Source organism: Chinchilla lanigera, unplaced genomic scaffold (assembly GCF_000276665.1).
Source record: "Chinchilla lanigera isolate Chin_1 unplaced genomic scaffold, ChiLan1.0 scaffold00091, whole genome shotgun sequence".
Classification (NCBI taxonomy): domain Eukaryota; kingdom Metazoa; phylum Chordata; class Mammalia; order Rodentia; family Chinchillidae; genus Chinchilla; species Chinchilla lanigera.
The window spans coordinates 7,829,882-7,857,493 of NW_004955492.1; the positions used below are offsets into that span (position 1 = coordinate 7,829,882).

Consider the following 27,612-nt stretch of genomic DNA (forward strand, 5'->3'; position numbering starts at 1 on the left):
CTGTGGCACCTCAGTGTCTGGCACAGGATGGTCAGAGTGGTCCCCAGAGGTGCTCAGGGAATGCACTGTCTGCTCCCAGATGGGTGGGGAGGAGCATAATCCCACGTGCTGGGAATTAAACACAACCACAAACCAAAGAATCCACCTTCTAGATTCCGTGCTCTGTGCTCTGGGGTCCTGGGCAGGAGGAGGGAAGAGGCATCTGAGAAAAGTTAGAGGTGAAGGAACGAAAGAAAAAGGCTTTTGTTCATCAGGCAACTAGAAATCTCAGCTATCAGAATGCTTCATGCTCATGCACTTGACAAAAATTGCATTCTGATGAGTAAAACCAATTCAAGCAGCATCTACTTGGCCGTGGGAGGTGTGGCTTGGGACCCAGCGTGTAGGAAGGTCACTGGTTTAAAATGTCCTGAGAATGGCAAGCTCCTTGCAGGTAGAGAGAAAGCAGGATAAAGAGGACTGGGGAAGGAACAGAAGAGGCCTCTATACTTGGAACAGTATTTAGAAGGTGTGACCTAAAAACCATGTGCCATTCAAGAGAGCAAGCATTAGGACATGCAGAGACAGGAAAGGGATGGAAGGAACCAGCACAAGAGCTGCAGTGCTGGAGAGTCCCAAAGAATGTGACTGCATCTCAGACCTGGGCAGCAGAGAGGAGGAAGGAAGAGCACCTCTCCTGCCTTGGACTCCATAAGCATCTGTCACTCAGCATGTCATCAGCCCTGGGAGCCTGTATCCTCTTCAGACATGTCCCTCGGGGACCCTCCTCCAGGCCAGCCATTCACTAGAAGTGGGGTGATATTTCACAGGGTCTGGATGTCCAGTATCAGTGCATCCTGGGCTACAGTTGCAGGAATGGGACTTGGGATGGTCAATTTCATGTGTCACCTTTCCTGGGCCACTGGGTGCCCAGATATTTGCAGAAAGGTTTGTCTAGTTGTGTCTGTGCAAATATTTCTGGGTGAGATGGTTTAATTTGGCACACTGAACAATGTATAGGGCCTCCCAGTCTGGGTGGGCTACACCCCTCTTCTCAGACCTGAGCAGATCAGAAGGCAGAGGAGGGTGAATTTGCTCTCTGCCAACTGTGTGGGCTGGAACACCAGTCTCATGCCCTGAGGCCAGGACTCATACTACTGATTTTTCTGCCTTTAGGTTTTGCTTCAGACTCAAACTGGATCTAAACCATTGGCATTCCTAGGGCTCCAGACTGCAGATGGCAGGTCATGGGACCACTCAGCCTCCATAATCACACAAGCCAACTCCTTATAACAAGTGGCATTTATATATACATTTTTTTTCCTATCAGTTCTGTTTTTCTCTGGAGTACCTTAACATAGCACTATATGAAATTGGGAAACAACAGAAGAAAATGAAATAAAAAAGACCCCCAAACAGACAAACAAAGCCCAGGCTTGCAGGCCTGTGGAACAAGTATGATGCTGTGGAGGAATCACATTGATTCCTCTCTCATCCCTGTTTTTTTGTTTTTGTTTTTGTTTTTTTTTGGCGTCTCAGCCTGTCTCTTTTCAGGGAGACAGGCTCTGTAACATCTGAAAGGTGGCTTAAACTGTGATGCCTGAGAGAGAACCATTGGCCTGTCCTTCCCCGACCCCTGCAGTGGGGTTCTGCCCCTACCTGGTCAGTCCCCGTCACAGTGTAGGCATGGCCCTTAATAAGACCGAAAGGTGTCCGGGCTTCAGACTCTGCAGAATTTCTGGTCTAGAACAGGAAAAGAGCAGTGTCAGGCACACTGACGGTGTTGAGCCTTCCCTACCAGACCAGCCCGAGGCCCATGCTCAGACATCCTGGCCACCGTCCCTCTGATCTCCAAGGCCCTGGCCATGTGTATGGGCAATGTGAACTGGGAACACAGGACACTGTGAACATGCTCATAAGTGATACAGTCCAGTCCCCATCTCATTTCATAATGGGGAGACCCTCACTCCCAGCCAGGAGGAGATCACTCTTCTGTCCCCAAAGAAAACTCAACCATCACCACCCCCACTCAGTACAGCATGAGGCAAGAAACATAATTGCATATACCGGGAGACATATAACATGGACACATGACTGTGCCACGGATGTGAACTTGTACAGGAAATGATAATTTATCAGCAAAGGATACAGGTTAATCCAAGAAGATCTGAATAGATGAGATACAATGATATCTGTGATGCATGTGTACAGAAATTTTTAAAAATTCTGTTAGATTTCTATCAGAAGGCTATATGGTAAGATCCCTTCCAGTGAAGCTCAGGCAGCTTCCCCCAGCACGTGTGTGTAGTGCACGTGCCCATCTGTGCAAGCAGAGGTGTAAAGAACAGTCCACATATCCTAACCAGATGGGCCGGGAGGCAGGAAATCTGGAAGGAGGTGGGAATGTGTTCCACCTGATAGCAAGTTTACCTTTCAGCAAAACATGAAACAAAAACTTAGGTTTTATCTGAAGAACTAAAACCCCCATGAGAGTCCTTCTCTCCTCTAGAGCCTCCCAGGGTCCCTGCAGCACCCAGAGTGTGGTCTGCCAGCAACTCACATCTATGGAGCAGCCCAGCAGGGAGCCACGCCCCAGGGCCTTCTCCAGGATCTGGTAGAAGTCCTTCGGTGCCTCTCTGGTGTGGAAAGTCTCGGCCACACCACCAGTGAAGTCCTCCATGGCCTCGATGGTGCTGCCTCCCTTTAGCGCCTCATAGCTCCCATTCAGCCTGCAGTGTGGCAAGGGGGAGATGGCTGGGTCGGATGGAGGGAAGCGAGCAGGGTACAGGCTCCTGGAGGCCAAGATCCGGGCTGTTCTGGGGGCAGTGAGGTACGGTGGTACAGGGCAGGGCTCTCCCTTGGGTGCTTGGGGGTTGAGTCTCAGTTCACTGCCTACAGGCCTCCCTGGGGGCTGACTATATATGGGCTCCTCCTCTCCCTTTATAGGCATCTCTTTCATTAATATGCACTTAGTTTTAATATATATGAAGTGAGATTAAAAAATAGTGTTCTAAATAAAATTTTTACAGTAAAAGACACATTGCCACTAACCCACTCACAATACTCTCCTGTGGTTTGAACACACTTATCCCATTGTTCTTCCCACTTTCTGAAGCAGTTCCAGGAGTCTTCTTTCGTGAGAGTCTTCAGTTGTACTGTTTGTGGCTGCCTTGATGTTCTGAATCAATTCAAATGTTGACCTTTCATGGTCATTTTGACTTGACATAACCTCATCTATGTGTGTGTGCTCATGTGTCTTGGTGTGTCTATTTCTCCATGTGTCTCTGTGTTTATGTGTGTGTCTCTGTGTCTGTATGTGTATGTCTGTGTATATGAGCGTGCACTTCTGTGTGCATCCTCACTTTCTGGCACTACAAGAGATTCCAGGCTCATCCTGGGTATTTCCAGTCCAGTCCTAGCATCAGCCTTATCTCCGAGGAGCAGCCTGGGAGATAGGCGTGGCTGCTGCCGGGGTTGTTGTTGTTACTTCTGAGTCCTGTTCACCGACAAAGCAAGGGGAGGAACAGGTGCAGAGCCCAGAAGCACATGCACACCCCTCTATATGACCGTCTCTGTTAGATGCAGTGCAGTCCGTGCTGGTGTCTCCAACTCAGCTCAGTCTCCACATGGGCCAAAACAGGACCCTCAGCTTTCTGTCTGTCACCTTCAGTGCCACCAGCAAGAAAGCCACCCATGCTGTCCACTGACCTGATGTTTCATTAGGTCCAGGCATAAGTCCATCAGGACTGCATGCCTGTACCTCTGTGAGGAGCAACTTTATCAACACAGCACAGGATGTGCACAGTTTCTTCAGCCTTGACGTGTAAAGGCCTTGCACCTCTGCCTGAGACTGGCACCCCATCTCCCCACCTTTGCTGATTTCATTTCAAAAGTTTGTGAGATACAGCAAGACCCCGGCTTATGAGCCAGTTCCATTCCAGGAGAATGTTGATAAGTTGGACTCATTCATAAGTCTGACAAAGTGTCCTATATACCTTTGACACAAATATGCAATCTAAAGCATAAAAAAAACAACTGTGAGGTTTGTTCATATTTGTGGAGGTTTGCAACTCGAATGTTTGTAAGTCGGGGACTCACTATTGTTAGTCTGTTTTATCACGCTCTGCTAGTGGGCCTGAGGGAGCTGAGGGCATTTGGTTGGCGATTAAGTGTTGGTATCTTGATTCCACTTATATGAAGCTGCTGGGTGGTCAGACCATAGAGACAGAAAGTGGAACCACCCTGACAGGGGCTGGGGAGGGGAAAGGAGGCGGGGTCTATGGGCACAGGGCTGCAGTTCTGCAAGAGTTTTATGTGCTTGTAGCACAATAGTGTGAATGTGTCAGCGCTGCTGAGCTGTACACTTCCAATGGGGGAAAAGAAGCTGAATGTAGTGGTGTACAACTGTAATCCCAGCACTCTGGGAGGCTGAGGCAGGAGGATTCCAAATTCACATCCAAGCCTGGGTAACTTAGTGACTTAGCAAGACCCTGTCTTAAATAAAAAAATTAAAAAAGAGATGTAGTTGAAGCCCAGTGTGAAGACAGTCTGGTCTCCAGCATTTGCAAAACTAAATAAGTAAATAAATAGATTAATTAAAAATGGTAAATTTTGTGTTATCCATATCGTACAACTATTTTTTTTAAGGAGAAAAGGAAAGGAGCATGGGGAGGGGGCAGTTGACATCTCTACACCCACGTGACACTGTCTGGCGGGCTGTCTGAAGAACCCAGTGCTGCAGACCCAGCCAGACCCCCCGCCCTCACTCCTTTCACAGCTCTTCCCAAGGCCAGGTGGTGCCTCAGGGAGACAAAGGAGATACATGTGGTCCCAAGGACAAGCAGCACATCTAGCCAGGAAAATTGCTATGCGTCCTGCAGGACTGTGCCTCCATTTCCCCCATGAAGCGGCTCTCTAACAAGGCAGTGAGAGGGTGGTCCTGGGGCCAGAACTCACTTGGCATAGGCTTTCTCCAGCAAGGCGCTCCAGAACTCACAGTGGTCGGCTGAGTGCAGGAAGACCAGGCGGTCCCTGAAGGTGGGCAGGCGGTCATCGATCACCACGTCCAGCCACTCACTGTGCTGCCAGAACTAGGCCAGGGAGACAGGTGGGAGAGGGTGAGTCCCGGGGCTGTGTGCCCCTGGGAGTGTCATGCTGCTGCTCTTCCCTCCCAGCAAACTGCCCTTAGCACCTGGAGGGAATCCCACAAGGTGGGCTTTGTCCACGAGACCATATACTGAGCTCTCACCCTCCAAGGACTTCAGGTCCTAAACCTGTGCCCCCGTGGAAATGGAGCAGGACCAGCATAGGAGTTACATGAGATGTCACGAGATGTTGCGGTGCTCTGAACCATATTTCTCTTCCACACCAACATTTGGGCAGAAGAAGGGTGGTGCTATGGGGTTTGGATCTGCTCTTGCCGGCCCAGTCCTGTGTTCTCTCCACTCAGTTTTAGGCTCTAGCTCCTTAGGATGGTCCTTGGCCTTCAGTGCCCTCTTGGCTGATAGGTGGAGCCCAAGGCTGATGTCTTGGCCAGTAGACTTGGGTTTCCTGAGTCTCAGGGGTGGAGACGTGGAGGGAGCGTTGGTGTGTGTGTGCGCTGGTGTGAAAATGTGTGCACATTGTGTTCACTCATGTATTACATGTGTGCATGTGTGTGAGCTTGTGTGTGTCTGTAGGGAATAAGAGGGGCAGTAGAGTGGGCCAAGGCCTGTGCATTTGCTCTCCCTTTTATCCCTCAGGGACCCACCTCCTCCCTGTTTCTTCCCCACAACTGGCCTGCCAGGCTCTCAGGTTGTCACTGAAGCATCAGAGTGGCAGCTAGGCACAGTGGCCTTGGGAGCCAATTTGAATATTCCCACACTGTGGCTCAGCCCCGGGGAGCTGCCCAGTACCCAGGGAGATCCTTTGTCCAGGCCTCAGCCTCAGGCCTCCTGCAGGGGGCAGGGGCTAGCAGGGAGCCTGGTGCTGGCCCTGTGCAGGGAGAGCTTGAGGGGCTCTAGCTAACAGACCAGCTCTGCTGGCTACCCTGTCTCCACAGAGCTGCACTGTGGCCCAGGGACACAGGGGAAGCATGAGGGAGGGGACTGAGGAGGGACAGTAGAGAGCCTGGCAAGGCCAGTCTCCACCTGGCCAGAGGCAATGCAGTGCAGTTCCAAAGGACACCAAAGACAATTCTTAGGCTCTAGGTCCTTTGGCTACTTATAGTTGTGTGACCTTAGATCAGGTACTTCCGCTCACAGGGAAGAAAATTCAGGAGCCAAGCATGCCACCTGCCAGGGTGCCAAGTGCCCTGAGGCTCCTCCGAACCGTGCCCCAAATGCTTCTCCGATGCCTGGATGTTACTGCAGCACACAGCATGCTTTCCACACGGCTCAGCACTGCAGTGCACACACATGCTGCCATGTTCCTTTCAGAGTTCCCTCCTGGGCAAAGGCACAGGCAGCATCCTGCGGGGCCCCAAAGAGGCAGACCCACTGGCGTAGGCCCCCCTACCTGGAAGTGGAATATTCCAGCGTAGCCAGGCCCGAAGCTCTGGTCCTGGGGGACCACTCTGGCCAGCGCCTTCTCATTGAGTGTGAGGGAGGCGATGGCGGCCAGCAGCCAGCAGTCCCCTGCAGAATGAAGGCCATAAATCACACTCATTGGCAGTTCTCAGTAATTAGGGAAATGTTGTGCCAGGGGAACGTGGGGAGCTCCAACAGCCACGTATTTTCTTATTTTAAAAAAATGGCAGATTTCCAGCCAGATCTGCAGGACTGGGAGGGGAGAGGGCAACGGGACCGCCCGGCCATGTCTGGGGGCACAATTCTTAGGGCCGCTGTCTCTCCCAGCCCACGGTTAGTTTAGAGGCAGCAAGACTCTGGTGGCTCCATTTGCTTTCAGTTATCTTGCAGTTTGAATTATCTTGCAGTAAAGATTGATTAATCTACGGAACTCCCCAGCAGTCTTCTGGAGGCGATCTGAAAGGCGAAGTTCCCCATCAGAAGTTGTTTGGCCTGCGTTGCGTACCCTCCTTGATGTGGTGGGGCAGGCGTGGGTCTGAGGTGCCTTGCAGTGTTTCCCACACTGCTGTGGGATAAGCATGAGCAGATATCTGGGAGCATCCATTTACCCCACAGGACAGGCCAGTGGGGTCCAGGTTTGTTTGATTTCAGTAGACAATGAAACAACGAGGTCACACTCAGCTTGGCTTCCAGAGAATTCGCATTTCTGCGAAGTCCAAGTTATACCCAGAATACATGCTTTATCATCTACCCCTTTGTGCATCTGCCTTCCTTCCTTCCTGTCACATATCTGCTATCTAGCTCTGTCTCTTTCTCTGTCTCTCCCCTATGACCTGAACATGCCCCTGTCCCATGCAATGTGTGTTCAAACTCAAAGGCCAATGCAGGACTCTCAGGTAGATCTACCTGTTAGCTGTCATCTGCATACCTCATAATCTACCTATGTATATTTAGCTCTGTTACTGACATGTCTATCTAACCTATCACTGAGCTCTATTAATCATCTACCTTATCTATCTCTCTCTGTCAGCAGTGCAGGCTGGTGGCTTTGGGACTGTTTAGGGGAGCTCAGGTATTCCACACGGGGTTCCATTATGGCCTGCCTTACCTTAGCCTGTAATTTGGGGTCTGCACACACTTACCATATTTGCTCTCTTTAGCTGATTCTACTGATTTTTAAAAAAAATTTATTAGCACATGTCTGCAATACATAATAGTTGCATTCATTGTGGGGAGTTGATACATGTACATAATACATGTCTTTTTTTTTGCCAGCATCAGATTTATTTGTTTCTATCAAGTTAATTATCACAAACATAGATTAATAGTGATATTAACAGATGAAAAAATGCATAAAACAATTACACTAAATCAAGCTACACTTTTAGGTACATTGGCTATGCTGGATTATAATAACTTTTCCTCCCTCTTTTCTCACTGTCTGTTATTTTGCTCTTTATAATTTTTGTTTCTCATATAAGAGAAATCATGGAATATTTAAGTTTGTGTGTCTGATTTACTTCGCTTAACATTATGGTCTCAAGGTGTATCCATTTTCCTACAAATGACTCAAATTTATCCTTTCTTATGACAGAGTAATACTTTATTATGTATAAATACTACAGTCTCTTTATTCATTCATCTGTCGTTGATGGGCATGTAGACTGTTTCCAAGATTTAGCTATTATGAATTATGCTACTACAAACATGGATATGAATGTATCACTGTAATATGACTTTATTTCTTTGGTCTTCTAGATACCTAGAAGGAGAATAGCTGGGTCAAATAGAATTCCTATTTTTATTTTTATTTTTATTTTTATTTTTTTCAGGAATCTCCACGGTGAAAACAAGAGCCAGTGTGGTATGATAGTTCGGAGTATGGCCTCTGCAGCCAGACTACCCCTGCATGAACCCTAAAAGTCTGTCTGCTACCTCCAAGACCTTGGACCAGTTGCCTGGTTCCCCCAGCCTCAGTTTTCTCATCTGTACTAGGGGTTGGGAAGAGGAAAGGAGGTGTATTCCTAAGGGGGTGCCAGCAGATGGCCAGTCCATGCTGCAAGAGCTGGCTAGCCATGCTGGGAGCTCCAGGCCAGCCCAGGCCATGCACAGGCGCACCGCCAGAGGCTGGCAGTGTTAGTTTCTTGGGGGCTCTATGCAGGGCAGCATACTGGGGAGGAGGGATAGGAATGGAGGCCGTGCTGTCCCCAACCCCGTGGCCTGCTCCTTATGGCCCCGGTGCTCCTCCTGCAGTGGCAGCTGCTCAGAGCAAGTCCCACGGCCCCTTCCCAGCAGGTTCCATCCCCCACACTTACCCAGCTCCCCCTGGCAGATGTCGGTCCTGGTGGCGCCCCCCTGGATGAATTCTGGGTGTTCCACAATCTCCTGTGGAAAGGGAGAGAGGACTGTTGGAGTGTGTTAGGTATTGGTACTCCCCTGTTGGGGGGGCACCCTGTATCTGATGACTTGGGAAGATGGGGTGTAGTTGAAGGTGGCCGACTGTGGGGCAAGACCTTGGGGACTTTGTGTGGTCCCTGGCTCCTTCCTCGCTGGCCCTTTTCCTCTCTGCTTCCTGACTGCCATGAGGTGAGTGGCTTTCCTCTACACTACTCCAACTCCATGATGCTTCCGCTTTAACACAGGGCTCCAGCAGTGGAGCCAGCTGACTGAAAACTCTGAAACAATGAGCCAGAATAAACCCTTCCTCCTCCAAGCGGCTCTTCTCGGCACTTTGTTAGTGATGGAAGGCTGACCACGCATGCCCTTGCTACAGTGGTGGTGCAGCACACAGCGGGTCTCAAAGTACAGCCATTTTCTAAATGTTTCTCAAACATTCACGTAAACTGAGCTGGAGAGCTTCTGGGAAAGGCTGGATTACTAGATGTGCCAGAAAGCCAGGCCTGGCAGAAGCACGACAGCCCGGTGCCAGCCCCTTTTCATGAGGCCTTGCACGTCCCCGCATTCCCACCCTCAGCTCCAGGAGGCTCTCTTGGAGGCTTTTCATTAAGTGACCTTAATCTCCAGACACAGGACAGGCAGCAAAGGCAGGTCCTCGGTGTCCCTGTCTGCAGGTGTGACCCTCCTGAATCTGCACCAGGCACGCTGCTGTCCCCTCCTTGTCTGCTTCTCTGCAGATTGAGCTGGGCACTGTACTCACTCTCACTTTGCCTCCCCAGGCTCCTGCGAAGTCACCTAGCTCTGTGCTCCTACTTCCCTGAGCTCAGCTGTGTTTGACAAGAAGGTGGTGCAGGGAGCCACCTGCCCCACGCCCCACTGGGCGGCTGGGTACTTGCTGCTGAGATATGCAGGGTACGTGCCCAGCAGAAACTCAGGCACATCCCAGCCATGGGCGTCTGGAGGAGACTGCGATTCAGGTTTCCCTGCCCCCCACACCAGGCCCCGCCCTTCCATGCTGCAAGGGGACATGCGAGGCCCTCCCAGTGCCTTGCTTCTTATTTTCCAGATGTCTCCAAGACAGAGCACAAAGCCCCCTGACTCCAAAGCAGACAAGCTGCATTTCCAGGACCAAGGAGCAGACCAAGGGGACGAGGGCAGAAGTGGTTCTGAAAATGAGTCCCCAGGACGGGCAGTACACAGTGGACCTGAACAAAGGGCCTGAGACAAAGGGAGAGGGTGAGGCTGGGAGGCATCCTCAGGGGGTGGGGGTGGGGTAGGCAGGGCACATAGAGAGGCCGTGTATATGGGGTTGGGCAAGGGTCAGGACCTGGCTGGGAAGACAGCAGTGGCACAGATGGAGCCTCTGAGGCTGAAGCCTGGACTCCGGAGCCCTGGGGGACTTGCTGGGTCTCTGAGGCCCTGTTTCAGGAGGAAAACACAGGTTGCCGGCCTGAGGGGTTCGGGCCAGGCAATGGTGCAATGGTGATAACAGTGCAGGTGGGAGGTGGGTTCTCAGGGCAGCGGGGGAGGTATGCAGTCTCACACACAGCGAAAGGGCTGAAGATGATCCTGCTGTCTGCTGGGCTCTTGACTCAGTGCTCAGCCCTCTTACAAACTGTCCTCACAGTGGCCCCGGAAGTGAGTGGATTATCGTCCCACTTTACAGAGGAGAAAGTTGAGGCTCCGTGGTGGCAGTGTGGACCTCCGTTGTGGAGGAGGCTTGCCTCACTGCTGGGAGCATTAGGCCCCAGCCAAGGCCACACGCTTGGGGGCACCACATGCCAGGATCAATCAGTAGGGCTGCAAACATAGAGATCTTGTCACTCCAACTTGGAACAACTCTGAAAGGCCACCCTGAGTTGGGCTGAGGCCTTCATGGGACCACAGTATGTCCTTTGAAGCTGTGATTCTCAGAATACCCTGGGCCTCCTGAGGTCTGAAGAGGAGGTTGCTAGCTATAAAAGCCTGGGCTGTTGGGGGGTGAGAGGAGCTCCACTCATGCAGGGAACAGTGGCAGGGGGCAGTCCACCAGTGAGCCCAATGGCGTGGGGCAGAATGCATAGGAGCAGGAGCAACCGTCCTTGAAGACACAGGGAAAACTTAAGGAACCCAGGCCATCCCCTCTCCTCCCTGTGACAGCCAGAGGGGCAGGGACCCCAATGTCACTCCTCATGCCCTCCCCAATCCCCTGCTCTCCTCAGGGATGGCCTAGGCCACCAGCTCCAGAGTCCACACCCCTGACGCCCACGAGGGCCTTCAGGCCACTCTGACCGGAGCTGAGCTAGGGGGCAGTGACATCCCCCTGATCCTACTGCTCCAGGAGAACCTCACTGGGCTGTGGTGGACAAGAACCTTGGACCTGTCCCAGATGACCACACCCCGCCACTGTCCCCACTGCCGGGAAAGCCCTCAAGCGGGTGCTCAAATGTACAAAGTGCGCATGCACGGCCCACTGCTGCTCCACGTGAGCAGCCCTCACAGTCCTGGGTCCGAGGGGAGCAGCCAGTGCTGAGGGCCTCCAGAGACCAGCAGAGAAACCCAGAGAAGCCTTGGAAGTTGCTGGGGGAGCTCCAGAAAACTGACAAGGAGGCTCTGAGCCTTGGCTACTGAGGAGCTGACAGTGGCTGGGAGCTGCTGGCAGCTATGACCCCGTGGGGCCTGGGCCCTCATGCACTCAGAGCCTGGAGCCACTAATGGAGCTGTTTTTGTTGATTTCTATCCACATTAACCAAAAGGACCCTCTGCTGAGTGGTTACAGTGGGAGCTGATGCCTTGTTCCTCCACAAAGCTGAGCTGGGAGGGTGCTGGAGGCAGGGGGACCAGTTAGGAGGGAAGACAGCTCTCAGAATTTCTCAGAAGAAAGCCTGAATCCCCTGGGGACAGCTCTGTCACACTTACAAGAGTCCTGGAGCACCCGAGGAAACTCACCCCTGAACCAGGCTGGGCACAGTGGCACCGAAGGGCTCCGGGACTCAGGCCCGTGTCCCCATCGAAGCCGTCTCTGGGACCTGGACAGAGCCGTTCCCCCATGGGCCCCAACATCAATAAGCCTAGTAAACAAATGGCCCAGGGCATTTCCTAAATTCTTTGAGCCTTAATGTTTTAACTACTAAAATTAAACCATTTTAAAGGTGCAAATTGGTAAAGTATGGATCTACTATTTAAAAAATAAAAATAAATCTCAATTCAAACAAAGTTAATTGCAGTGTCCAATGACTCTGGTGCACTTCATTATTTCTATTTTGTCAGCTTTCTGTCTTCCTTTCACCTTGGGATGTGTGGAGACAGTTCAGGGGCACTGGGGGGTGAGAGTGACGCAGTTTCCTCTGCAGATGTCCCAATTCCCACACCTACCACTCACACTTCCCATCGACCTCCAGCCTGCCAAAGCGTTTTGTGTCAGGAGCAGGAGCTCCTGGAAGGGGTCTGGGGGAGGGGACACAAATGCCACATGCAAGTCAGGAGTCACAAGTTCCAGAGCTCAAACCTGTCTTGGCCTAATGACACATTGTTTGCTGGTGACAAGCTGTGTGATGTGCAAGCATTTCTCAGTATTGTATCTCATTAAGTACAGACTGTGTACTGCTCCAGGACAAGAATCATACCTGCCATGACCTGGACCCCCACTTTTGAGGGCTGGCCAGAGCATCTGCCCTTCTGGGACAGTGCCACACGCCCAAGGCAGACATCACCAGCATGTCACAGCACTGCCGCACCCCAGGCACGGTGCCATGACAGTTTCTGGTTAGTCACACTGGGAAGTCTGCAACATGGACGCTGCCCAGTTTCTTGCTGAGGCCTTGAGGCTGACTAGTGGCAGCCCCGATTCCATTTACCTAAACCCAGGAATGCACCAGTGGCGGACCAGAACCCCTATCTCTCCCGCTCTTGCTATTCAGAGGTACGTGGCACTGGAAGAGGGGAAGGAAGGGGTCACTAGGTGGGCTCCAAGGGTGGAACCCCTTTTGGAATGGAAGAAGTGACTGGAAATTCCCAGGAGGAGTGAAGCAACCTCAGCAGGGTGGCGAGGATGGAGTGGCGTGAATGGAGTGGTGTGAACTCTCTCTGGGAGCACCCCAGAGTCCTGGCCCTTGCCCTTCCTGCACACTGTGGTGTCCTGTGCTTGTCTGGGCTTGTATGGATCCAGTTGACTCCATTCATAGTAGAGATGAAGGGCTGTGACCACAGGCACTGAGGCCAATGGCAGGGTGAGGGGGGTCCTGGGAACAACTCCCACTGGTGCCCAGAGCATGTGAGTGCCACCTTTTCACACCAAGCCCAGGAAGAGAACACTGCCGTTTCTTGGCACCTAGGGCAAAAGAGAAAGCTGCCAGTGGCCAAAGGAGGCCAGGCCAGGCCAAGATTTGGCCCTTCTGGGCTGACATAGTATGAGCCTTTCTGGAACCCCGTTTTCTGGGAATCCTGACTACCAGGAATCCTACCCCCAGTTAAAGATGCATCTGTCGTCTGCAGTGTGGGCAACAGCTCATATGCCCACGTATCTGTGTACTGAAGGCTGGAAACAAGTCCAGAAGGCCCTGAGGGCTATGACTGGGCCCCTCAGGGGTCACTCCCTTGTCCAGGCCAGATGGAAATGGCCTTGTCTTCCTTGGCTTAGTGTGTCTACTCACCATATCCATAAAGTGCGTCCCCCACATGATCTGCCAGTGCCCTGGCCTCGTGCTGCATTTGGCCACATGCAGAGAGCAAAACTGATTTTAGAGTGGCTTTAGGTGATCCTGAGAGAGTTCCTGCGGTCCTTCTTCCCCTCTACTAGGGCCACTGGGTGCTCATGATTCCCCCACAGGGGAGGCACTGAGATAGTACTTAACTTTTTATCTGGTGTGGATTCTTTACTCTGCAGATGAAGCCTGGAGCAAATAAGCCTGCATATGTAGTACACACTTATGCATGTGGATGCATACAATCACCTACATCTGTGTGCATACACACATGCATGTGGCCATACACACACAGACTCCCTGCTGCCTATGACAGGAACTAGCCGCAAAGACTAGCTACTTCATAATAACAGCTGTATGTGCTTTGGCCCTGCACCTGAAGAACCTGGATGATTTACATACGTGCTTTTATAAAAATGCATATGCTTTGCATTTAAAACATGAACAATATTTTAATGTCAGGAGATGGACAGGAGGAGTTATCATGAATCTTTCATTACTGATAAGACGAGATACAGAGCTAACGATGTAACGAGGATGCCAATAGTAACCATGACAACACTGTCATTTAGTGGCTCCAGTCATTACTGGTCCTACTTTACAGGTGAGCAGACTGAGGGTCTTGCCCTGTGCACTCCTTTCTTGCACACAAACATCCTGTCCCCCTTCTAGAGCCACTCCGGGGCAGGACCCATCCAAATGGAGTTGCACCTGGGGGGTCTGGTCAAGGGGAGAGCCCTGACTCATCTGACTCCGCAAATATTGACTATGTACCTCAGGCACCTGCTGGAGGCTCTCAGGATCATCACCTCCAGGCTGTCAAGGCGGGGCAGCAAGACCCTGTCTCCTGTGAGAACCTTGGGGCGGCTCTGGAAGAGTACCTGCTTCTCCCAAATCAAATCGCAGCATGCTGAGCACTTGCTGAGCCAGGCATCCTTCCACATGATGCATCCTAGGCTCCAGCCAGAGCCACGGCGCCTCACCTTGGACCCTCACCACAGTCCAAACTGCCCCATCACCTCTGTGCTTGCTTACTCTTGGATTCTGATGGGACATGTTGCCCGAGATTTATCCTTTTGGACAAAGCTTTGTTCCCGCTCCTTACTGCAGGTAAGATCCTCTCTGTGTAACTCCCCTGCCTTGGCGGGAGTCGGGGAGTTGCCGGTGAGGGAGCGCAACCAGACACCCTGGGGTCCCGGTGTGGTGGAGCACATAACCCGCAGCTCCCCCCCCCACACACAGACACTGCAAATTCTTAACAGTGGGTGCAGACCTGCCACAATGAGGGTCCTTCCCTCCTCCCCAGGGCTTTCCACCCTCTCCCCAAATGCCAAGCCTGCACCCCACCCTCCTTTCCCACTCACCCCTGGCCGTTTCCACACGAAAGGAACCTGGGGCCTCTCGCTGAAGAACAGGGAGGCATTGCAGGCAGGGAAGTCTGTGTCCTCAAACAGGGTGCCAGCCCGCAGACAGTCCTGCCTCAGCTGCTCGAAGCTCTGGCCTGAGGAGTGGGTAGTCCGGGCATCCTGGGGGACAGGGTGTGCCCGGGGCCCTGGAGCTGGGTGCAGGTAAGGCATGGCTATCCCACTGGGGCTGGTTAGCCGTGGAGGGAAAGGAGGAAAAGAGGAAAGATGTGTGTGCTGGTCAGCAAGGGTTCTCAGTGCCCCTGGCGAGTGGCCTCACCTCTCCTTATTTGCTGGGTGCGTCCCTGTTAGACTAAGAGGGGCCCTGCCCTGATGGCAAATAGGAAGAGAGAACCTTCTGCCAGATCAGGGCTCTGGAGAGCTGGGGGCAGCTCTGGCAAATGATCAGGGCTGGCAGAGACAGCAACTCTGCTTAATGCACAGAGAGACACAGAGGGAGAAGATTGCAGGAGGGAAAGAGGACAGAGGGAGAGGAGGATCACAGGAGGGAAATTAGGGCAAGAGATCAAACTGGTCTGGGGGGTGGCTGGAGGAGAAGGTGCCGCATGGTCTACAGTCATAGCTACTGCATCAGAGAAAGGCAGAATTCTGCAGTGGGGAGGTGGACCATGGTGGTACATCATAGGTGTACAGAGCTGGCACTCCCATTTGAACTTCTAGCAGGGGTCGCTGTAACAACCAGATGCAAACACATAGCGGGCTGTGGGCTGCAGGTCAGAGAAGAAGCTATTCACCCCTGCTGTTGCAGTTAGAGATGCTGCATGGATAAAGACAAAGGGCTGAGTCCCAGGAAAAAACCTTCTCTCCCAGGCTGGTGGGTCCGGCTTCTATGCTGTGCAACCCCAGACAGAGAGTGAGTCCAGCCCTCATGGGGGCTGTCTTCTCCAGGCCTCACTTCCACTACATTCCTTTGCTCAGAAGCTCACAGCAGGATCTCACATTACCAGAGGATGCAATCAGCCTACCCAAGCATGCCACCACGTGGAGCTCCAGGGCTCCCTGCTCTTCACCATGATCTCAGCGAGTTTGTGACAGTCACAGCTAGCTGAGGAGACAGCCTGGGGTTTACAGGTTCAGAAGAGACTGACAGATTTTATGTAACCTCACAATTCCCAGCCGTGGTCACTTGGTCCAACACAACCCCACATACCATTTTCAGAGGAGGTATAGACAGTGGGGTTGGAGACATTTGGTTAACTCGACTGTGGTAGGAAAGTGCCTGTCCCCCTTGGAATTTGTGTGTTGAAATATCAGCCCTCAAGATGAGGGTATTCAGAAGTGGAGACTTTGGGAGGTGATTAGGTCACAAGGGAGGAGCCTCGTGAGTGGAATCAGTGTCCGTATGGAGGACCACAGACAGCTCCTGTGCCCCTTCCACTTTGTGAGGCTGCAGCAAGAAGACATCATCTGTGAACTGGTCCTTACCAGGCACACAGTCTGCTGGCATTTTGCTTTTGGATCCTTTGCCTCCAAGATTGGGAGCCTTAAGCTTCTGTTGTTTATAAGCCACCAGTCTATGCAGTTTTGTTAGAGCAGTTGCAACAAACTAAGACCAGCTCCCCATTTTGCCAGAGACATCTGGGTAAGTTACTCCATGGGGTGATGCCCAGTCTTTGGCCTTGGATGTCTGCTCTAGAGAGGCCCCATCTGGAAGACACAGGGGCTCAAGGTGCCCTGGGGACCCTCTGCTTCCTAGAGCTGCTCACATGGCCCAGCTCCCTTCAGCTTCAGCCTTCTTTCTCTTAGAAGAGACATCTCTTGTCCTCTGAGCCCAAGTCTCCTCAAACAGCTACAGGCCCTTCCCTGTATGGCCCAAGGTGGCTGTTGAATCTGCCCTTCTATCTCAGAGAAGGGGATTCATTGCTTGAAAGATTATGTTGGAAAGTGAGGTGCTCCTCCCACTGACTGTCTGAGTCTCTCTTTGCATTCTGACCTCAGCCCCAGGTGATGAGAATACCTGGGAAAAAATGTTTGATATAATTTTTATGATTAAGGCCAATGATAGAAGTCAACCAAGTTAAAAAAAAAAACAAACTTTGCCCTAAACATTTGCCTGTAAAGAAATAAATTTGTGCTGATGTGGTGGCATACACCTGAAAACCTAGCACTTGGGAATCTGAGGCAAGAGGATCACTGTGAGTTTGAGGCCAGTCTGGGCTACATAAGCAAGTTCAAGGCCAGCCTGCACTACATAGTGAGACCCTGCCTCAAAACAAAACAAAACAAAATGAATTTGTTTCACAGGTTTGAAAACAGGAAATTATTTTAAGAGTTTATTATTAGCAACAATCTATGTTTTTGCAGCCACACCAACAGCTAGAGCAAGCATCTGAGACAGAAAGAACAAGACTGCCCTCCCTCATCCCTCTGACTACCAGAAGAGGCAGAGACCTGACTGTGACTTGTCACACTCCCCTACTCCCTGTCCTCCTCAGGATTGGCCAGGCCACTGAACCCGGGGTTTCCTGACAACCCCAGGTTACTTCAGGGCCAGTAGGCTGCATAAATAAGAGCCAGTCTCAGGACATAGTGATGCCCTTCCTGCTCCTGCCACTGCAGGAGTAGCTGCTTGGGTTGCAGCAAGCTTGAACCTTGGACCTGTGCCAGACAACCCCCACCTGCCCCTGCCCCTGCTTCATTGGTGGGAAAGTCCTCAAACAGGTCCTATAAATGCATGAACATGTGCAGCCTGCTATTGCTGCCGTATACGCAGCTCCTCGTGGCCTTTGGTCAATAAAGGAGGGATGCTAGTTCTAAGGAGATCCAGATACTGGTAGCAGAGACCAGTGGAGAATCCTAGAGAGGCAGCAAAGGCTGCTGGGAGAGCTCCAGAAATCTGCCAAAAGGACGACGAGCCTGTGCTGCTGAGGATCTGATGGGATGACTGGTAACTGATAATAAAATAGAACAATTATACCAGTGTACTATAATAAAACTTATTTAAACCTTGTGAATTATTTCCATGTAATACTGTTTTGTTTTATATCTAAGCATCCACCAAGATCCTCATTTGCTCATAGATAGGGTTGGGACTGGATTAGGAGGGCTTATAGCTGGCTTGCTGTTGGGTCGTATCTGGTTGGAAGAGGCAGGTCACTGGGGGCGTGACCCGGAAGAGTTTGTCTCCCATCCTTCCTGGACACTCTCTGCTTCCTGCTGCCAAGCCACAAGTACTGTTTCCTCTGCCATGCTCTCCTGCCTTGGAGCCAGCTCACTATAGACTGAAACCTCTACAAACTGTGAACCAAAATCAATCTTTTCTTAAGTTTCAGGTGTTGCGTATTTTATATACCAGCAATGAGGGAAGTAACTAAGGGGTCACCTCAGGCTGTGGTTGCTCGTGGAAGGTGACTGAAATGGATAGGGGGCATCTATTGTATTCACAAGGACGCAGGCAGGAAAACTACAGTAGCTTTATTGTCCCTCACCTTGGAGCAGGGTCCCTGGAACCTCCTGGTCTGGGGAGTAGGAAGGGAGCAGTTCCAGATGGGGGAAGCTGAGACCTGCAGAGAAGGATGCCTGTCCCCTGGCTATTGGAGAGGGGTGACTGGGAAGCAGAAGCTGTGAAGCTGAGGCAAAAGAATTCAAGGAACCTGTGAAGTGTCCTTATGTCAGCCTTCCAGGGGTAACTCAGGCCAGAGAGGGTGGCAGGAAGTCTAGCAGGACAACCAAAGTGCAGCCCAAGCTCACAAGCCTGAAAGTCCTGCAAGTGGAGTTGGTTTGGGGTACAGGAGGAACAATCACCTCCCTGTGACGTTACAAACTTTTGTGAGCAGCTTTTAAAGAAGACTTCACTCATTTTCATAGTGATTATAAAATTAAAATGCAAAAGTACTAAACATGACTTGGAAATCGTTTAGTCTGAGAATAGGAGGAGAAGCTTGTGAGCCTGTTTGAGCTAACTAGTGGGTGAGCCAGAAGGTGAGCCAGGGACTGGTCCCCTTGGGCTTGGGGCAGGAAGGAGAAACACAGTGCCCTCCGGTCAGAGCGGAGGGACCATCTAAAGGAATGAGCATAGAAGACCCTTGGCAAGTCCTGGACCTGCTGCTGTGTGGCAGTGCTCCTCCAGGGGCAGCAGCATCCCATGGAGCTTGGCACAGCTCTGGAGCAGCCAGTGGAGCAGGGACCCACCAAGGACCCTTTCCTTCCACCATGACTCTCCTGTCATCATGAGCAGGAGCAGCCAGCTCTGTTTAGTGGCCTTGAATCAGGTCCTTAACTAGAAGTAGTCACACCCTGAACGCACGGATCATGTATTTATATATTTATAGCCAGCCCTCTGCATCCAAGGTTGCCAGCAATCCTGTATGGAAAATATTTGGAAAAAAAATTCAGACTGAATGTGTTCTCATGTTTTTCTTGTCATCATTCCCTGAAGTTCCCAATGTAATGGCTATTTATTTAGCATTTACTTTGTACTAGTTATCCTAAGAAATCTAGGGGTGATTTAAAGTACATGGGCAGGGTTGGGGGTACAGCTCAGTGGCATAAGGGCCTGCCTGGCAAGCACAAGGTCCCAAGTGTGAGGGAAGACCTGGGGGTGTACCTCAGTGGTAGAAATCTTGCCCAGCTTGTGCAAGACACCAGATTCAATCTCCAGCACCACAAAGCAGGCAGACAGACAGAAAAGGGACAGACATAAAACTGTACAAGAGGACATATGTGGGTTCCATACAATACTATGCCATTTTACCTAAGACACTTGAGCATCCTTGGATTTTGGTTCTAGAAAAAAATCCCCTGTGGATGCCAAGAGACTATTTCTAAGTGTACAGGTCAGCGGCATCCAGCACCTTCTTAATCCAGCCATCACCACCATCCATCTCCAGAACTTTTCCATGTTCCCCAACTGAAACTCTGCCCGCTCACACACTAACTCTCCAGCTGCTACCCCACCTGCCAGCAGCCCATCCTACTTTCTCTTTCTGTGAACCTGACTATCCTAGCTGTTTCCCTCAGTGTAATATCCCTAAGGTTTACCCATGTAGCTCACATTAGTGTTTCCTTCCTCTTGGGCTGAGTAATCCCTCGTATGGATATTACATTTCCCCCATTTATCCACTGGTGCATATTTGGAGTATGTCTACCTTTCGGCTATGGTGGTTGAACACTAGGATTTAAATAAAACAAGTGCCGGGCACACTCACAGACAGCTGCACGGATGAGAGCTCTGTAAAAGTGAAACAGGAAACAAGTGCCCACACGAGGGCGCTATGGAGGAGGGTCTCAAGCTTCTATGCATCTCAGTAGCAGGCCCAAACTACTGTTCGGCCCAGCCTCTCATCCTGAAAATGGGTGGTGACCCCTGAGTGAGCTGTGACATCATCTCCAGGTGGAAGGAAGCTCAGGGAGCAGCGAAGGGAGGCCAGCCCAGGTGAAGCCCGGGCCTCATGGCGCACTCAAGTGCCCAGCCAGCCAGCCGTGGGACAAATACATGATCCTGTGACTTCTCTTCATCTCAACCTCACTGCCAAGTTCTCTAGAGGAGATCCAGGCACTTAAAAGCTTTCTGTCTTTATAAGCAATGAAGACATTTTGGTGTGACTTAATGAATGGTAGCAAATGAGGCAGCCTCTGGTGTCGGGGGGGGAGTGTAAACGACCTAATGAGAAGATGGTTCTTGTAACCAAACACTCTCCCTGAGTCTCCCAGTGGTAAAAGGAGCATAATTTTTTTTGACGATGGTCGTTATGGAGAAGCACAGCAGTGTGGAGGATGAGGTGTGATGGGTGGGGGGGGTCACTGTTTTGGGGTGTTACAGAGTCCTCTCGGGGAAACGTGAGGGGCAAGGAGCTACTGCACAAAGATGCAGGGCCACGGGAATAGCAGCATCCCACCCTGTGTAGGGCTGGGCTTTGTTGGGCTCTGTCAGGGGCAGAAGTGAGGTCAGTATGACGGAGCCGGAGGACAGGGAAGCCACATACAGCCAAACTGGGCGTGGCTCCCCTGTGAGGGGCAGCCCTCGGGAGGGTGGTTCTCTGGGAGGGAACATGGTGCCATTGGCATGGAACGCACTGTCATGGGAACACCAGGTGAAGGGGCAGGAGAGATAAGGAGAGCATGGTGGGAGGCCGGGTGCCCAGGAGCTGTGGGTGCCAGGCCAACAGCTGGGGGGCACTGTGATGAGCAGGATTGAAATGCTCTCCCAAAGGTAGCGGAGAAAAGAATGCTCTAATTCCGAGGTGGACATGGAACCAGAACAGCATGCACATCACAGCCGGCATCTGCTAGGAGTCTGAGGGGACAGAAAGGAGCCACATCCACCATGCCAGGCAGGTCTGCGAACTCCAGGATGTCCTCACAGGAACAGCTCAGGGCCCACCCGGGGAAGCTCAGCAATGCCACCGTCACATGGTCCACTCCAGCTCCAGCCCTCGTGCCAGCAGATGGCCTCATCCCCCCAAAAGCTGACTCTACATTGTACCAGGAGTCAAGTATGGATGTGACTTCTGCCCCCAGGAGGTAGGGGCACCGTGTCCCCTGATGCCTTCTTTTCCAAGAGACGTTCCAGGTCCCTGAGAAGGACATTCCCAGCCCTACAGCTGGCAAAGGCCTGTCTAGTTTTCAGAGGGATTTTACACTCATTTCATGGAAAGGAGATAATACAACAGCCAGTTTTCCAGGGTCAAAGATCTGGGAAAAGCAGGGTGTGGGGATCTCTGCCCCCATTTGCAACAAGGAGAAATAAGACTCTTTTAACTAATATTTGTCCTGGGAGTGTTCATGAGGCACTGGAACTGCTTGGGGTTGGGGGAGGGTCCTGGCAAGAGGCTGTTGGCCCATGAGGCTACAGCTGAGTCCAGAGGGGAAGGGGGATGGAGGCCAAAGGGCATGACAGGGGTGCTGGGCCAGGCAGTGCCTCGGGCTTAGATAGGCCAGAGGGTCTGGCGGCCTTTGCCTTTATGATGCGAAGAGCATAGCTCTACTGCCATCCACTGGAGGAATCCATCTCCCCACAGAGCTACAGAAGGAATGGCAACTTATGTGGGCAAACTGGGCACCAGGCTCTACCCTGGAACTTCCTTCCTCCCTCCCTTCCTTCCTCCCTTCCTTCCTTCCTTTCTTCTTTCCTTCCTTCCTTCCTTTTTTCCTTCCTTCCTTTCTGCCTGCCTGCCTTCCTTTATGATTCTTTTTATTGTAGCAAAATATAGGTATTAAAATGTGATATTTTAACAATTTCTAAGTGTATAGTTCAAAGACAATAAAGTACATTTACACTGTTGTGTAATCATCACTATTACCCATTTCCAGAAACTTTTCATCACCCCAAATAGAAACTCTGTACCTATTAAACATTAACTCCCCATTTTCCTCCCCTCCCAATTGCTGGTAACTTCTACTACTCTACTTTCTGTCTCTATGAATTTGACTATTCCTCATACCTCTACGTAGAATTATGTAATATTTGTGGTTTATGATGGTTTATTTCACTTAGCACCCTGTCCTCAAGGTTTTTCCATGACATAGCATGTGTCAGAACTGACTTCCCTTTAAATGCTGAATAATAGCCATCATGTAGGTAGATCACATGCATGGACCACATGCTATATTTTCATGTACAGCTGTTATGGAAAACAGTATGGTATTTCCTTGAGAAACTGCAAATATAACTGTTTTGACCCAGCGAGTCCACAGCTGGTATATATCCAAAGGAAATGAAAACACTATGTTGAAAAGACATCTGGACTCTTATGTTTGTAGCAGCACTATTCACAGTAGCCAATATATGGACTCAACCTAGGTATCCATCCATTGTGTTAAATGGCAGGAAGCCACTTTTTTATGCTAATTATTTCAGTCTCCAGACCAACCTCTGAAGCTGAACATTTCTGCTGGGGATTGGCAGGCCACATGGAGATGTGTCAGGCAGGTTCCCTGACCTAAGGGAAAGAGACAGAATGTGAGAGGATATGCATATGTTGAGATAGCCAGATTGCAGAAGAGCTACTGCCGTCTCATCTTGTTCTTAGGCCCAGCCTGCTGCTTGACCAAGAATGATAGGAGACCATGACATCAAGTGCTTGGAAAGTCTCAGTAAGTGGGGGCATCTTAGCATCGTGAGTATTATTTTGTGGGTGACATCTTCACGTGTACACATACAACCTCTGAAACATGATGTCAGACTCTGGAAGGCAGAAGTCCTTTATTCTAGGTTTCCCAGCCCCAGAGCAACTCTGTGTATGCCTCAGGCCCTGGATAATCATTCACAGAGGATGAGAATCATTGATCTCTACAGCGGTAGAACTTGTCATTGTCCACTCAGGCCTGGTGTCTTTGGGGGACCTCTGTCTCCTCCTTCGTTATTTGCTTAGGGTGTCTATTTCTTCTTGCACCTGCACTGGTTACTTGAATCTTACCAGAGGATGGTGTGTGTAACTTAGGCTTCCATGCTCAATGGCACAAAGCTGTATGTTGCACGCTCTCTCTATTTGTAACCTCCTCTGTGGCCACAGTCTGTTTGCATGTGCTCAGTCAATATTTGTTGCCAGTCTGGTTGACAATTTTAGGTTATAACCATGAAGAATAGCTCAGTGAGGACCTCAGGCATTTGGTTCCTGGGAACATAGCTGAGATTCATAATTCAGATGCTTGGTATACTCAGGGTCCCCTGGTCTAGCGGTCCCCAGAGAGCTGAAGACACAAGAAGCGGTTCCTGTAAGGGTGTTGTTCTTATCTGGAACAAGAAGAGAGGGTATTGTGTCTTTGCCTTGCCACAATCCTTGGGAGTGTCCTTGGGGTATCAGGATCATCACGGAGCCCCACTGGGAGACCTGAAGGCTTTCCAAAGCATGTGCCACCATGCATCACCCATGGTGTGGGCAACAGAGAGGGTGACCGTGACCCAGAACGTTGCTTTCCACATGAGGACACAGGGGACTTCCAGGCTCCATACTTAGATTCCTTGCTCTTCTCTCAGGTGACCCAGGTGTCCTGTTGGATAGAACTGGGGGAGCGGAGGGAATGGGGATGGACAAAAAGGGGTGGGGAGCCCATGGCAAATGGCGTCCCTCAGAAAGGTCCTGCTGTGAGTGAGATGAGCCTGGGGTCACCTAGCACCCTGTGACCTTCTCAATGTGGGTGATGTGTGTGAGGAGCCCTGGCTGGATTTTGGCTCAGAAATGTGTGGGAAGAATGACAGCAGAGACTCTGTCCCCTCGGGGTTCCCTGCTGTTGGGTGAGGATGTGGTAATGGCATAAGAGGTCAGTTTAGGGGAGCTGTGTTCTTTCAGGGTTTAAACATTGTACATACACACTGACGGAGCCCTCTCTCACCCCACCAGCAGGTAACCTCTCCGGCAGATCCTCGCTTCCACCCATTGACCATTTGCCATTAAACTATGTATAAGGCAGCTGGTGCTGCTCATTCTAAGAAGAGCAAAGCAAGTGTCACGGGAACCCCATAGAACGTTCAGCCAAGGTGCGTCATCTACACAGAGTCCCGGCAATTATCACCTTTCCTCGTAGTTCCACGGTGATGGTCCTGCCCCATCCTGAACCCCCTCTCCTTCTGGTCTGCAGTGGGAAGACACTAGTATTTGTCTTTCCAAATGTTTTGCTGTGTTTTCCACAGACCTGCAGATTAAACAAACGCTATGTTTGAAGCCAGTTTTTTCAGGAGAGAGAACATGAGGCCCATGTGGGCAGCACACATCATCAAAGCGTGGATCTCCAGAGGGAAGAGGAGACAGGTGACAACATTTTTCCACTGGGACAGCCACAGCTTATCTAAACTTGCTATGTGCAGGCAGAGTGTCCTCTGCAGACTTTCCCAGCCATGAGCATCAAGGCAAACAGAGTTTGGGCCAGGGACATGTTGCTTAGTAGTATAAGAACAAATACGTCTGAGTGGAGAGAGTGGGTTTAGAGATAGAGCTGCCTGTGTCTGCCTTCAGACCTCACCACCAACGCAGAAATCGACCACCACCTCCTGCAACTGGAGCGAGAGCCCACAGAGCACATCCAGGACACCTGAGGACTGTCCACATCAAATACAAATACCCCATTCAGATTTGTGGGACCGCTGATGAATTTCCATTGAAAAGGTGTTTTCTGGAGTAGGATCCATTAAACCAATTTAATTTCTCAATCAATTTTTATGTAGTAGAATTCTATCATTTTTATTCTCTAAGTTAATTAATAAAGCATTTTCCATATTTACTTCTCAAAAGTAATTTTCATGGGGATAAGTTCTTTCTGACTGAATGAAGAATTGATTAGATCAGTTAGATTTTGTCTTCATTCAATATATAACTTGTCACTGAAAGTTTTCTTGGACAGCCACATCCAAAACTGCCCTTTCTTCTGCCTCCCCACCCATGGTTAATTCAGTGTCCCAGGCTCAGATGTGATCCACCTAAATTTTGGCAATAATATATTTTAAATTAAGTTCAGTCAGTGACAAAACCTGTGATTGGCAGTTCTAGCCATTGTTGGGACAGTAGATGTCCTCTATGAATCATCTGTTGGGGCAGCAGATAGGACATGCTGCCTCATTTGGTTGGTGTTATTATGTTCCCTGGTCAGTCATCTCTTAGTAGGAATGAGATAAAGTCACACATTGAACAAGTGCTGTGAATACAGCTAATTTTTATGTGAAAGGACAATAGACAAGTACAGACCAGGCACCTCTGTCACTGACAACCTGAACCAGCAGAAGCGATCAGGATCCAAGGCTCAGTCTGTGAAGGGACAGATGAGGCATAGCTTAGGTTATGAGGCTGATACATTTGCAGAGTATTTAATGAGTTCCAGTAAGTTCCAAGAAAACTGTATTTCTACTGGTGAGATCTACATTTAGCACATGGGAAGCGGTGTGCTGGACCCTTGAGTAGGAGAAGATTCACTCTGTTGTTTATTTTATAAGACTATCTTTCTTGTCAGGACTGACCATGGACTACCATGAACAGAGAGTTCCTGGGATGATGTTTTCCATCCACTCAGGTCTGCAGGCCCACAGCGGATATGAATAGCTCTGTACACCGACACTGTGTGTGTTGCCTAGCATTTGAATGTTCTTTTGTTCAATTCAGATAGAAATCATAAATCAGCCAAGTGCGGCTCCATTCACTGCTCCAGGCCCTGCTGTCCTCGGCCCTGGCCCTCAGTTTCACAGCTAGCAGCTCCCAGTCATCCCTATCAGCTCCACAGTAGCCAAGGCTCATGGCCCCCTTGGCAGCTTTCTGGAGCTCCCCTAGTAGCTTCCACTGCTGTCTGGGGTTCTCTGCAGGTCCCTAATGTCCAGTTGACATTGTTGATCTCCACCTCTGGTCTCTAGAAACTCTTGGGGCTGGATGCCCTCCTCAACTGACCGAGGACTGCGAGGTCCTTACATGACCAGGAGCGGGCTACGTATGCGGTTTGTGCATTCAGAGACCTGCATGAGGACTTTCACAGTAATGAAGCACAGGGCCAGGATGGGGTCACCTGACAGGTCTGAAGTTTAAACGTGCTGTGGCCCAGGCAGCTTCTCCTGGAGCAGTAGGCATTCCCCAAAGCCCAGCTCCTATCACTGTGGCCTCCCAAAGTCACCTGGGGGTGGCAGGAGATGCTGGAGCCAGCGACCTAGGCCACTCCTGAGGAGGACGGGAAGTGGGAAGGAGGGTGATGGCCCCTCTGGGTGTCAGAAGGAGGAGGGGAGAGGAAGCAGCCTTGGTTTTGTGTCACCATCAGGTGGCTGTTCACTTAGTGGTGTTCAACATGCTGCAGACGGCAGTTAAGAACCGCAAATGCCCCTGGGCATGGCTATGGGGAGTTGACCGGTTCCTGTCTTACTGAAAATGAAGGCAGGACGATCACCCAGGCCTGGACTGCAGGGTTCACTATGATGGAGCATATTACATGATGAAATAAAAATGAAGATCAGAAGAGACAAGACCCTAACCTTGCTTCTCAGCCCTGGTACAGGGTCCCTGGCCTCCTCGGGGCTGGCACACAAGGTCTGGACTTTCCAGAGAAGCATTGGGAGCTACTGGGGGAGCTCCAGAAAGCTGCCAAGGGGGCTATGAGCCTTGGCTACTGTGAAGCTGATAGGAATGGCTGGGAGCTGCTGGCTGTGATGCACTGTACTGCGCTGTGGAGAAGGATATTCTTTTTTTTTTTGTAGTTTTTTTTCTGGTACCGGGAATCAAACTCATGACCTTGCGCTTGCCAGGCAGGCGCTTTGCCACTGAGCTAAATCCCCAGCCCAAGAAGGATATTCTTTAGTTTATCTTTCAGTGTATTATGGCTAACCAAGTCTCATTCCTGAGATAATTGAGTTGTATCGTCCTTGACAATGCTGTGAATTATTCCTCCCATTTGCCCTGCTGCTGCCTTTGTTCTTTCTCAGTAAAAGGTTACGGAAAATGTTAATTGCGGCTTCAGTTGGAGAGCTGCAAGCCCCCTGATCCTGTAACTGTCTCTCTCTTGCTTTTCTTTTTATCCGCCGCACCTCGTTCTTGGGACCTGTCACTCCAAACAGAAACTAACTGCACACCGACACTGCACTACGTTGTACTTGGATCACTGCACTGGAAGCAAAACAAACTACAACAAACATGAAAAGCAAAAGTCATTACCAAGAGATCAAAATTCAATAAGAAACAGACAACTGTTAATGGTATATTCTTTTTTTTTTTTTTTTTT

General features: G+C 50.6%; 1 protein-coding gene across 1 annotated transcript in view; it reads right to left on the minus strand.

Moving 5' to 3' along the window:
- Positions 1 to 15,209, minus strand: part of Capn9 (calpain 9) — a 35,903-nt gene extending 20,694 nt beyond the window's left edge. The window contains exons 1-6 of the mRNA XM_005404988.2: positions 14,929 to 15,209; positions 8,801 to 8,870; positions 6,475 to 6,593; positions 4,936 to 5,069; positions 2,540 to 2,708; positions 1,639 to 1,722 (exon numbers count right to left, since the gene is read on the minus strand). Coding sequence (XP_005405045.1) covers positions 1,639 to 1,722; positions 2,540 to 2,708; positions 4,936 to 5,069; positions 6,475 to 6,593; positions 8,801 to 8,870; positions 14,929 to 15,141 — 789 coding nt within the window. The 5' untranslated portion in view covers positions 15,142 to 15,209. The remainder of the gene's footprint in view (positions 1 to 1,638; positions 1,723 to 2,539; positions 2,709 to 4,935; positions 5,070 to 6,474; positions 6,594 to 8,800; positions 8,871 to 14,928) is intronic.
- Positions 15,210 to 27,612: the final 12,403 nt, after the last annotated feature.